Source organism: Macrobrachium nipponense, chromosome 39 (assembly GCF_015104395.2).
Source record: "Macrobrachium nipponense isolate FS-2020 chromosome 39, ASM1510439v2, whole genome shotgun sequence".
Taxonomy (NCBI): Eukaryota; Metazoa; Arthropoda; class Malacostraca; order Decapoda; family Palaemonidae; genus Macrobrachium; species Macrobrachium nipponense.
In genome coordinates, this window is record NC_061099.1 from 3,090,702 (window position 1) to 3,102,586 (window position 11,885).

At 39.7% G+C, this 11,885-nt stretch overlaps 1 protein-coding gene across 2 annotated transcripts in view; it reads left to right on the plus strand.

Annotated features, from left to right (window-relative positions):
• LOC135210037 (uncharacterized) overlaps positions 1–11,885 on the plus strand; it is a 19,091-nt gene extending 7,206 nt beyond the window's left edge. For both annotated transcript variants that reach the window (XM_064242808.1, XM_064242809.1), the window contains exons 3-4: positions 722–878; positions 11,100–11,885. In XM_064242808.1, coding sequence (XP_064098878.1) covers positions 722–878; positions 11,100–11,218 — 276 coding nt within the window. In that variant the 3' untranslated portion in view covers positions 11,219–11,885. The remainder of the gene's footprint in view (positions 1–721; positions 879–11,099) is intronic.

Genomic DNA, 11,885 nt, shown 5'->3' on the forward strand with positions numbered 1-11,885 from the left:
ATGGAAAAATTTTATTCTGTAGTGCATGACAGGTGTAAGGTTTGTAAGGTAGTATTGGTAGGAAGTGCAGTAGTAGAAATATCAAAAGTTGCTATAAAAAAAACATCCTAGATTTGAATTGGAAATGTAAAAACTGGGACACTAAACTTACACAAGTGCTCAGAAGAAGGAAACACATTTAACTTGACCTCTTGTATCATTTGTGGTCACATTTTGTGCATATTTGCATCCATTGTTGTCTAAGTCCAACTGGAGACACACTTGGACAACTTATATTATCAGGTAATGGAGACTCCAAACTCCTTAAGAATCTGTTGTAGTTTATGTTCTACTGCATGAATATTCCTTTAGAACTGTAATCTACCCAGGTACAAAAGATGTCATTTTTATAGGAACTGTCCTTTTATAGAAATCCATGGTCTCCACCCCCTTCAGCCATTGCACAGGAAAACAGTTAAACTTTCGTTATGGTTTAATATCCATATGGCTCAATTACTGACAATATAAGAAAACTAAGAGGTAGTTTCTTCTTTAAAAAATTGTGTACTGTATTGAGTAAGCTTGGATTTTTCTGTCACAGTTATATCTACCAGAGCATCTTAGATTGATATACGTATACCTGTTTCCAAAGCTATGTAAACCTTTTACTTAAACTATCGCCAATTAGATATTCCTCCTATCAACAAATACCATGAAACATACCTCTGTTGTTGTATTTCAGAAAACTAAAATTGACGGCAAGATAAAAAAGAATTGCGCTCCAAGGTCCGTTTGCAGTGTGAAAGCTGGTGACAGTAAATCCATGGAAGTGCTGAAGAACCTCAAGACCCTTTTCACCGATCATGACATCAAGAAACTCATCAGTGACACAATCCACAGTAAGTGTTACGAAGTGCCTTTATTTATGTTGATATAAAGTAAGTCATATGGTAAGATAGCCCAAACAGTTGTACCAAACTGTAAATTTTCAGTAGGATGGCCCAATTTACAAATGGTTTTTATCCCTGACAAAACTGAGGTACTGTATGCCACTTTTCTTTTTTATTTTTTATGAATTCAGTGGTTCACCTAACTACAGCAACCAATTCATAATACTAATGTCTTATTCTCACAGCACTTACCTCTTTTGTAAATCCATAAGTTACATTGATAAGGAGGGCTACTCATGCAGTACAAAGTACTGTAGGTACTTGCAATTCATTACCTATTTGATTAGATTTGTTAACACCAGAAACCTACTTCAGCAGTGCAGTTTTGTCACCTACCACATTAACACAATATGAATAATTTCATGCACATGCAGTTATGCATAATCAGTATAAACAAACATTTTAGATATTTTAACTAGCAATGAGACCAGTGATATACATAATATGGAAAATGTTGGTAAAAAAAATTGCAGAGGAGTCTATCAAAATGTAAGGTGAACCAACAATACCTGCAGGTCCCAGGTGGAACAAATCTTGAATAAACAGTGAATCTGCCAAGGCTAAAATAATATACCAGTTTGGTCTAGCTAAGCAACTTATTGTTTAAAGAAAGCAAGGAGTCCCTGACTTCTCTTTTTGGGGAATGTACTACAGTTGAGATATAGCCTAATAAGACTACAAGAAGTTACATATAATTCAGTAGAAACCGTTATTCTCATTTTCATAAATTTTATTATTGGCAAGTTACTCTGAACATGAGCAAGAATAATATGCAATGCCAAGTTCACCTTTGAGAACCCAGAAATGATTTCTCAGATTCTGTTTCAGGGAAAGACTCAATTTCTTGTGGCAGTTCCATCCTGAATTGTTTATAATATGTAAATAAAATCTGTATATCAAAGTCATCCTTATAGTAACTTTTTTGATGTTGCTGTTGATAGCATCATTGGTGCTTTATCCCTTCCAGTTGGACTCTTATGTAATATTTATGATTTGTATTTAGATTCCAAATCTGCATCAGTATTGTGAAATAGCCTACCTCTGTAGGACCCATTCCTGAGGAAGAGCCACTTCCTCATGGTCATGAGAGCAGTGATCAGTTAGTAGATCTTTCACGCACTCCTCCATAGTGAGGAAATTGAACTGTATTTTCTCAGAACACTGTGAAAAAGCCCTTCCCCTGTTGAATATCCACTATACCCTCGACAATGGACAGCAGTAGTAGTCAAGTCATTTAAGATTCACTCTTCTCAAGGAAATATACTGTTTGGTTCATGAGGAATTCTCTTAACTATGATTGTTATTTCAACCTTGATTACTCCTGAAGGAGATTTGAAATCCAAGCCTGTAAGAGTACAAAGGACAGGATATATTAGGCATTTCTCGTGAAGTGTGGAATGTGCAGAAGGTTCTTAGGACATTACATATTATTATCCTTACTCATGAAAGGCCTGATGTCCTTTTCACATAAATATGGGAAATGAGGGTAAAAGGCAATTGTTTCAAACAGAAGCTAAGGTAGTGTTGTAGTGATTTCAAGTGTGGACACCTTTCCCTAATATATGTATGTAAATATGGTCAGTAATGTAGCATTAACTCTAAACTTGCCGTTGTAGATAGTAGTATACATTTGATGCCAGATTCTTAAATTGCAGTCAGTGACTGAGTTCAAACAATATAGAATATAAAATCCAGCACTAAACATGTAAGCAGGTTAGGTATACTCAAACACGAGTAATATGCAATAGCTGTATATTCACGTAATACATGATGGGCAGCAGTGCACGTGACAATGTTGAGGCCACGCTTACTCCAGCGAGACTGCCCCAGACTCAATTTCTCCCACCTTAAACACATTTTGGCGGGAATACACGCAGACTTATCAGATGTAACATCCATGAAGGTCACTGGTCTTGTTAGTTCACCTCTTGCTAACCAAAGGGGAACCTCCATCTCTCTTTTATGTTGAGATCCTGCAGGCTCCTCAACATGTATCCTTGAAAGTAACAAGGAATAGCAATGGCTTGAATCCAACATCTCAAGACCACATTTGGCTATATAAAATCTCGTAATCATCAAAAGTTAAAAAAAAAAAAAAGTTTAATGGGAAAACCTCGCCTAAAGTGGCTTTCAGGAAATAATAACTGATTTTCACTTAAGTTCTTTAGTTGAATTGTCCAAGCTTGAGGACAAAATAATATATGAAAAAATTAAAATTTTCGTTAAAAGGAGCAACTTCATCTTTTGTATTCTGATTCACAAAAAAAGTGTTTCCCAGGTACAATGTTTTTTTAAGTCAACCAACTTAATTAGTGAAAAGTATTTAGTGGTTTCATCTTATTGAGGAATGCATGTAGCTATCATGTATTAATTACTGTAGGATGGTAGTGTATGTAGTATATGTCAGTAAAGAGGCAGGTAGACTAGCTAAACAAGCTGCAGTTGAAACACTTCCAAGTTGAAGTGCTTTTGTGTGTTGTGATTTTATTTTAATAATCAAAACCCTCTGCCAGTTTTGTATAGTATGGAGGAGTTACGGAGTTCCATTTGACAACATCTGTGAGAGAGAGAGAGAGAGAGAGAGAGATAGAGAGATTGAGGAGAGAGAGAGTTGAAGAGATTTAGAAGAGGGATAGGGGATTAGTGGTGGTTGGATGGTTAACAAACTGAATTGGGCTGTTTGGTTGAGTTTCTGGGTTGTCTGCTGGTGCAGCTGGAGTTGATTGTTAGAGTTCTGTGTTTTGGAGTCTTTAGTCAGCTTTTGGTGAGAGGTGGCGATAGTCAGTATTGTTGGCAGCAGTCTGTTGAAGGCATTGGAAGTCAGTTAGATTTTGTGTTATTGATTTGTTGTTTGGTTGTTTTTGAGTTATTTGGTTTGGAGTTGTTGTGTCTGTGCTGGATTTGTTGTGTTTGTGAGTTTCTGTTGAGTTATATGTGAGTTGTTGTAGTTGAGGGTTGTTGTTGGGGAGCTGTTGTGATTCCTTGGTGTTGTTAGTGGTATGTGTTGTTGCCTTTTTGTGTTGTGTTGGTGGTTGGTTGTGCATGTGTTCATGTTGTGGTTGTGTTCCTTGTTGGTTTGCTGTGCTGCTGAGTTGTGGTCCTTGTTTGTTGTTGAGTTGTGGGATTGTGGTCCTTGGGTGTTGTGTTGTTAGGTTGTGGTCCTTGGTTGTTGTGTTGTTGAGTTGTGGGGGTATGGTTCTTGGTTTTTGTCTTGTGGTTGTTAGTGTCTCAGCGACCTCAACCAGTGGACAGCACAGCATAGCCTGGAGTATCTGGAGTTAGGTAAGTACATGTGTTTTGAGATTTTTGGTTTTGGGTTTGCGTAGGTTAATTGTCCTTTGTGTATTCCGCAGTGTGAAGAGGAAAGTGTGACTGAGGGTGGGTTGGGCAGCTGGATTGATTAAGTTTATGGGGGGGGGGGGATTTTGGCTGCATGTATTTTACGCTTGTGATCCCGCCAAATTATTTTTTGGCGCCCGAACAGGGACTGTTGGTGCGGCAGCTGCAGGACAATTGGGGTAGTGAGTTTTGTGATTGGTGGAGAAAGTGAGGATGGAAGGGTTGAAGGAGAAAGAGAGGCTGAAGGAGGAGCTGAGGTTGGCGAGGGAAGCTAAGGAAAGGTTGGAAGTGGAGAATGAAAGGTTGAGGGTAGAGTGTGAGGAGCTGAAGAGCGAGTTAGAGGAATGCTAAGGAGTGCAAAAGTGGAAATGAAAGAGAGGTGAAAGGAGCGGAAGAGAGAATGGTTGAGAAAATTGACGAAAAATTTGGGGTAATGATGAGTGCAGTGCAAGAGATGATGCAGGAAAAGATGAAGGGATTCATGGGAGAGGGAACTGTCGGAGGTAGGCCTTCTGGGTCTTGTGATGGCCAGGAGTGGTAAAGAAAGTGAAAGAGTGAGTGGATGAGAGTATGAGTAATGAAGGTGATTTGGTTGTGATAAGGATAAATCTGAGGAGACAAGAATAATAAGGGGGCTGAGGAAAAGAATAAAACTAAAGGAAAGGTTAGTAAGGGTGATGGACAGGATGAGACTAGGACTGAATACATTGGGGAAAGGGCTGAGAGTGATTTGGATAGCGGCGAGTGGAAACAGGTAGGTGGTAAGAAGAGCATAGTCAGGAGTATGGACATGAGTATGGAAGTGGATTTGCTGTATTTGGAAGAGGGAAAGAAGGGTCAGAATGGAAGTAGCGAAAGTGAGAGTGAGAGTGAGCAGGAAGTACGAAAGGCTGTGTATATGAGAGAGGTACCCCAATGTGCACAATACGAGGAATATGGTGGTAGGAACATAGGGGACTTTTTTAAAGAATGTGAGAGGTATTGTGAGGCAAAGTATGGGGATAACAAGAGTGTCTGGCCAGGAGAGTTAGGTAGCTTTTTGACAGGATTTTTGTGGAGTGTGTATAGGGTAATGATGAGTGTAGGGAATGTGCCGTATGAGAGTGTGAAAGCCAGAATTGTAGAACAGGCAAAGAGGATAAAGAATAGCGTTAGATATAGGAGAAAGCAAGATTTTGAAGAGGCAAGAATGAATGTTGGTGAGTCATTGTCAATGTATGTTTATAGGTTAGAAACATTAGCCAGGAAAAAGTTTGGGGACGAAGGGATAAATGAGTGTAAGGAGTTAGTGCAAAAGTTATTGGCAACTGTACTAGAGAATTTACACGAGTTTATAAATCTAAAACGTAAGGAGAAAATGCGATGGACGAATGAAAGGTTGACGTGGAACGACATTTTAGAAATAGTAGAAGATTACGAGTTAGATAGGTGTATGAAAGAGAGTAGGAGTGTTAGTGTTAGGACTGAAGGAGCTGAGGTTGTACTAAGAGATTAAAAGCTATAGGGAGGCAGTTTTGGAAGGGCAGAGGCGAATGACAGAGCGAGTGGTAGATAGGAGCGTTAGGGCAAGTAACGTGAGTGTAGTTAGCCCTAAAAGAAATAGGAGTGCGAGTGTTGGAAGAGTAGGGTCAGTTAGTTGTGAGTGAGAGCAACAGTGTTATAGATGTGGTAAGCCAGGACACAAGAAGAATGAATGTTCGGGTGTGGGCAAACAGGGCATTTAGTGCGCGAGTGTAAGAAAGATAGGGATATTAAATGTTATAGGTGTGGACAGGCAGGGCACATAGCTAGTGGATGTCGGGGTACCCGTATGAACGTTGTTTGCGGCAACTGTGGGAAGAATGGGCATTATGCTAGGATGTGTAAAGAACAGCGTGCAAAGTGTGATGAATGTGGAATGGAAGGTCACATGGCGAGTGTGTGTAGGCAAAAGGGGATGAGTCAGGCAGGGAATTTGGGAAACTAGGTGTTAAGGGGATTCAGTTGGGTGGGTCCTCTAGTATGCAACAGTATGTTCAGGAGAATGCGATGGGTCTGGAAGATCAGCAGTTGGTGTTGGTTGAGTATGGAAGAAAGCAGAAGGAGGTAAGGAAAGGGAATGAAAGGGAGAAACGTGAGCTGCATCTTAGAGGGGTTAGTGTTAGGGTAAAAATGGTGAATAAGGCATGTAATACGGATGACTTTGATGGGAGGAATAGTACATATAGCGTGTGTGGGTTTGAATTGTCAGGGTTTAGTGAAGTTTCACCAGGAAGGGAATCAGGTGGTATGGATGTAGTTGGCAGTATGAATGAGTCTCTTTGGGAGTTTGGCAGGAGTGTAAATGAATTAAGTGATTTGGTGGCAGAGTTATGAGAGATATTCGGACAAGAGTTAGAAGGGATAGGTGAGATAGTGAATGGGATTTGGGGGGATGGTAGTGAGGGAGATGGTAATGGTAGTCTGACTGGAAGTGGTCTGGGAGAAGTTGATGGCGGTGTAACTGAGAGTATATATGAGGGCCCTCAAACAAGATCCAGGGGGCCTGCATCTGAGCATCCATGGGTGTTGCGGAAGGCTATTTAGTGTGGGTTTTGTGAGTGTAAGGAGACGTTGTCAAATGTAACGGGGGAGGAAATATGGAGGAGTTATGGAGTTCCATTTGACAACGTCTGTGTGAGAGAGAGAGAGAGAGAGAGAGAGAGAGAGAGAGAGAGAGAGAGAGAGAGAGAGAGAGAGAGGGTAGTTGTTGGTTGGATGGTTAACGACTGAATTGGCTGTTGGTGAGTTCTGGGTTGTCTGCTGGTGCAGCTGGAGTTGATTGTTAGAGTTCTGTGTTTTGAGTCTTTAGTCAGCTTTTAGTGAGAGCTGGTGATAGTCAGTAGTGTCGGCAGCAGTCTATTGAAGGCATTGGAAGTCAGTTAGGTTTTGTGTGTGTTATTGAATTGTTGTTTGCTTGTTGTTGAGTTGATGTTATTTGGTTTGGAGGAGTTGTGTCTGTGCTGTTGGATTTGTTGTGTTTGTGAGTTTCTGTTGAGTTATTTGTGAGTTGTTGTAGTTGAGGGTTGTTGTTGGGGAGCGGTTGTGATTCCTTGGTGTTGTTAGTGGGTGTGTGTGTTGCCTTTTTGTGTTGGTGGTTGGTTGTGCAGTGGTCTTTTGTTGTGGTTGTGTTCCTTGGTTTGCTGTGCTGTTGAGTTGTGGTCCTTGTTTGTTGTTGAGTTAGGTTGTGGTCCTTGGTTGTTGTGTTGTTGTTGAGTTGTGGGGGTATAGTTCTTTGTTTTTGTCTTGTGGTTGTTAGTGTCTCAGTGACCTCGACCAGCAGGCAGCACAGCATAGCCTGGAGTATCTGGAGTTGGATAAGTACATGTGTTTTGAGAGTTTTTGGTTTTGGGTTTGTGTAGGTCAATTGTCCTTCGTGGGTATTATTTCAGTTTCAACCATTATGGGAATCTATTATATTGATCCCTTTTCCCGAGTAAAGCACGTGATAACAAAACACTTCTTCTCAATACATTATTGTCGCTAATGCATACTTACAGAGAAAAAAAAAGATTAAGTTTTTTACCTCGAATTTTTCCTAAGTCGGGAGAGGTGTTTCCTCTACGGTAGGGTTTTAATTTTACTTTTAATGAGCCCTCTAACTTACTTTCTTACGCAAACAAAAGCAGTTCCAGTTACTCATTATTGGCTGAGAGGTGTGACATCGTTTATGACGTCATGGGTTTCATAACCAATTACGAATGACTTGAGTCGAAAACTAAGTTTCACTAGCATTTCAGCGGAGTAATACAGTTACCTGTCTAGTGTCCACTGGTATCCTTGTTTGACTGAATACTCGAATAATGAAGCAAAAAACGGCATTTTGTCTTCCTGTACCTATGGCAGAGGTAGTGGCTGGCCCTTCTGGCATTAATTTTGACAGACCTTCGATTTCCTACCGATTGTTTGCAGTGCAATGTGGTCGTCGGGTACCTGGCCACTTCCTACTTTAAGTTGCATGTCAGGGAACCTTGCAACGGCTTCACGTTTTCCCTCAAAGCACCAGCACATTTTTATCAACCAACAGTTTAAGGTAAGCTTCATTAATTTATAGAGTATATTATAATGGTGGTAGTATAACGATGTATACAGCAGTACCATCACTTTGGATTGTTTGATGGATGTTAGGCAGTGGCCTTAAGGGGGTCGCAGGGGGGCGGAGCCCCCCGCTAGGCCTAGGTAGGGGTACAGGGCCCTAGGTAAGGTTAGGTGGTTGTATTAGGTTCGGTAGTGCCCCGAAAATCACTGTGGCCTTAAGGGGGGGTCGCAGGGGGGCGGAGCCCCCCCCGCTAGGCCATAGGTAGGGGTACAGGGACCCTAGGTAAGGTTAGGTGTGTATTAGGTTCGGTAGTGCCCGAAAATCACTGTGGCCATTAAGGGGGGGTCGCAGAGGGGCGGAGCCCCCGCTAGGCTAGGTAGGGGTACAGGGCCTAGGTAAGGTTAGGTGTGGTATTAGGTTCGGTAGTGCCCCGAAAATCACTTTTCTCCTCCTCCCCCACCTAAAACCCCTCCTCCCCTCCCCCCACCCTAAAACCCCGCCTCCCACTGGGATCCCCCATAATTGAAGTAGTAGTAGGTTTATGCTTAGATTTTGTGTGTAAGAGTAACTCTGTTTCTTTTTTATTCATTTCCTCATGTTTCTATGCGATGTGCAACACCAATCTGGTCTTTTTTTTGCCGTTTTTCGTCGTTAATACTTGAAAAACGGGTGCGGCCTTCTCCTGGACATTTACCTTTTTCTGGAAAAAAACTTTTTTTTTTTTTTTTAACTCCAATTACATAGTAAATCTCTAAATCGGATGGTTTGCAGTCAAAATAAATGTTAAATCCGTTGGAACTACATTATTTCTGATGCAACAAATATATTTTTATTCCAGTTTTCCCATAATGGTTGAAACTGTAATTTTAACCCCTTCGTGTATTCCGCAGTGTGAAGAGGAAAGTGTGACTGAGGGTGGGTTGGGCAGCTGGATTGATTAAGATTATGTGGGGGGGGGGGATTTGGCTGCTTGTATTTTAAGCTTGTGATCCCGTCACAATAAAATATATTTTCCTAAGTCATAAGTATTGGATGACTGGTGATCTCAGACATTTTATGAAGACTGTTTGGTTCATTTGATTGGGTATTTACTGGTTGAATACCCCAGTGTGGGATATCATAAAACCAATGCTGAAGTCAGACCTATGGTGAGGAAGGTAGGTATGGTACATCCTAGTCAGGATGCTTTGAGAGGATGTGTGTTGTAAAAGATGGCAGTGGTAGTTTGGGATAAATTTAGAAGCCAGAGTAATGCAAAAGACGTTATATATTTGTGTAATATATTAATTTTTATTTTTGTATTTTTAATTCATTAATTTTTAATACTTGATGATAACGAATGACATTGGTGTCATTAACCACTTATATTCAAATCAGAGAACCTTAAATCAGTGAATCCTCTTTTGTCAAAATCGAGTATCTAGCCTATATCTATTACTTTATATGAACTATTTTGGGGGAGGGTATTCCTTGGAAAAAGCATTCCAGTCCCATCCACATCATCTTTCAGTGAAAGTATTTATTTGTTATATAGTTTTCCCTATAGGAAAAGTTGTATCATCTGACTAAATACTAGTACTACCTATAGTTAGATTATCTATTTCAGAAAAATTTTCTCCCCAAATGCTTGCTTATTTCTCGTACCTATTTCTTTCCTTTTTCTCCCACATTTCAACTTATTAACCATTGTACTATCTGGGCTTTCGAAAATGGTATAATCAAGGTGAAAATTATTTATTTTTGTAACCTGTTCGTACAATATAATCATGTATTGTTAATGCTAGGTAAATTTACAATAGTTAGCGGTTTAAATTTAAGCAGAGACGTTTTCTGTGATGTAATTTTGTGGTAAAGAAAACTAATTTTGATTGATAGGTATACTATAGTAAATCTCGATCTTATTTTCGTTACGAAAATAACTTTTATTTCGATGTACAAAATTTTAACGGCAAACTCTTTAAGATTCTTCGCTAATTCGATTCACGTATAATTACTTAAAGATTTTAAATTTGTGGTTAATACAAAAATGTACATAGCAAAAATGGAAATAGGCTAACCGTAAACAAGTATTGTTTCTTTAAATCGTTTATTCTAATCAAGGCCTAGGCTATAATGTCATGACCTAATGCCCAGTTTATTATATATGTCACGTATTGCAGTACGAACTATTGTATCCTTTTAAAATAACAGACGTTTCGTTTTCTTTATTTTTCAAAATTACGTTTTAAGAATAATTTGTTTAATAGCGTCCAAATGGCCTGCCTTCAGAGCAATGAGCTATACCTATCTCTGAAGTCCAGTATTCTCATTTTCTATAAAAGGTGCTATGATTGATACCTTATGCACTTGCTAGAAAGACTCCTCAAAAGGGATGTCTGCTATCAGTATCTCCATATCATCTTCCGTAAGGGTTAGTTCCGTCAGTGAACCTCATGCGGTGCACTGTAGGCATTACTCAAGGTTCTTTGCAGCGTGCCTTCGGTCCCTAGTTGCAACTATTTTCGTTCCTTTTACTGTACCTTTTCAAATACTCTTTCTTCATCTTACTTTCCACCCTCTCCTAACACTTGATTCATAGCGCAACTGCGAGGTTTTCCTTCTGTTACACCTTTCAAACCTTTTACTGTTAATTTCCATTTAAGCGCTGAATGACCTCTTACGTCCTAGTGCTTGGTCTTTGGTCTATGTTGTTTGGTAGTAAAATCAAAATGTTTAAGCACCTTTTACTTCATGTAAATGCAGATAGTGAAATTTAATCTTTCTTTCATTTACAGGAAAGGATAAACTTGTCCACTGCTGTTCTGCCGATTACTGCAACGGTTCCCCCGACAAGAGAACCAGTATGGGACTCCTCTTCCTTCTACCCTTCACCGTGTATCTTTTTGGTTTTTGAAGACCTGGACAAGTTGTCCGTCCTGAGTGGCTGAGAATGATATTGGATGGCTTGCATCATACCCCAGAAAAGACGATATTTAATCGATAGACTAGAAAGTACTGCCTTTGACAACTGTCTTCAAAGGGCAGTGAATCTTTTGCCTCGATCTCGTGGTTATGTCTAAATGAACCACTGAGAGTTTCTAAAATGAAACGAATGTTCTGAAACACTGAAACTCTACACTGAACGAGTATTTTTTTTTTATCTGTTATGCCTGTATACTGTGTATGGAAAATCGTTTTATATTATATTTTATACTTTATGACTTTTTTTATAAAGAGTTTTATTACGATTTAAAGCTTGAGAGTGAATGGCCTCTGCCTCAGTGTTACACGTCTCTTGTCCCACACGGTATGTTTTAACTGAGTATTATTAGTGGTAATTATTATGAAATACCGGTGCATCGTTTCTGTAATTAGGGTGCTAAAATGATATCTCATCATGTTAATTAGCTTTAAAAGAACCAGAATTTGCAGTGTTGTTACCAGAGAGGTTTGATAGTAGCATAGCAGCTAAGATTACCTGTGTTCTTCCAGTGCAGTGTTTGATGATAGTAAGAAGACGTAGCCAAGGTAATGACAGTTCTTGCAGTACAGTATTTGGTGACTACACAATGACAGAGCCG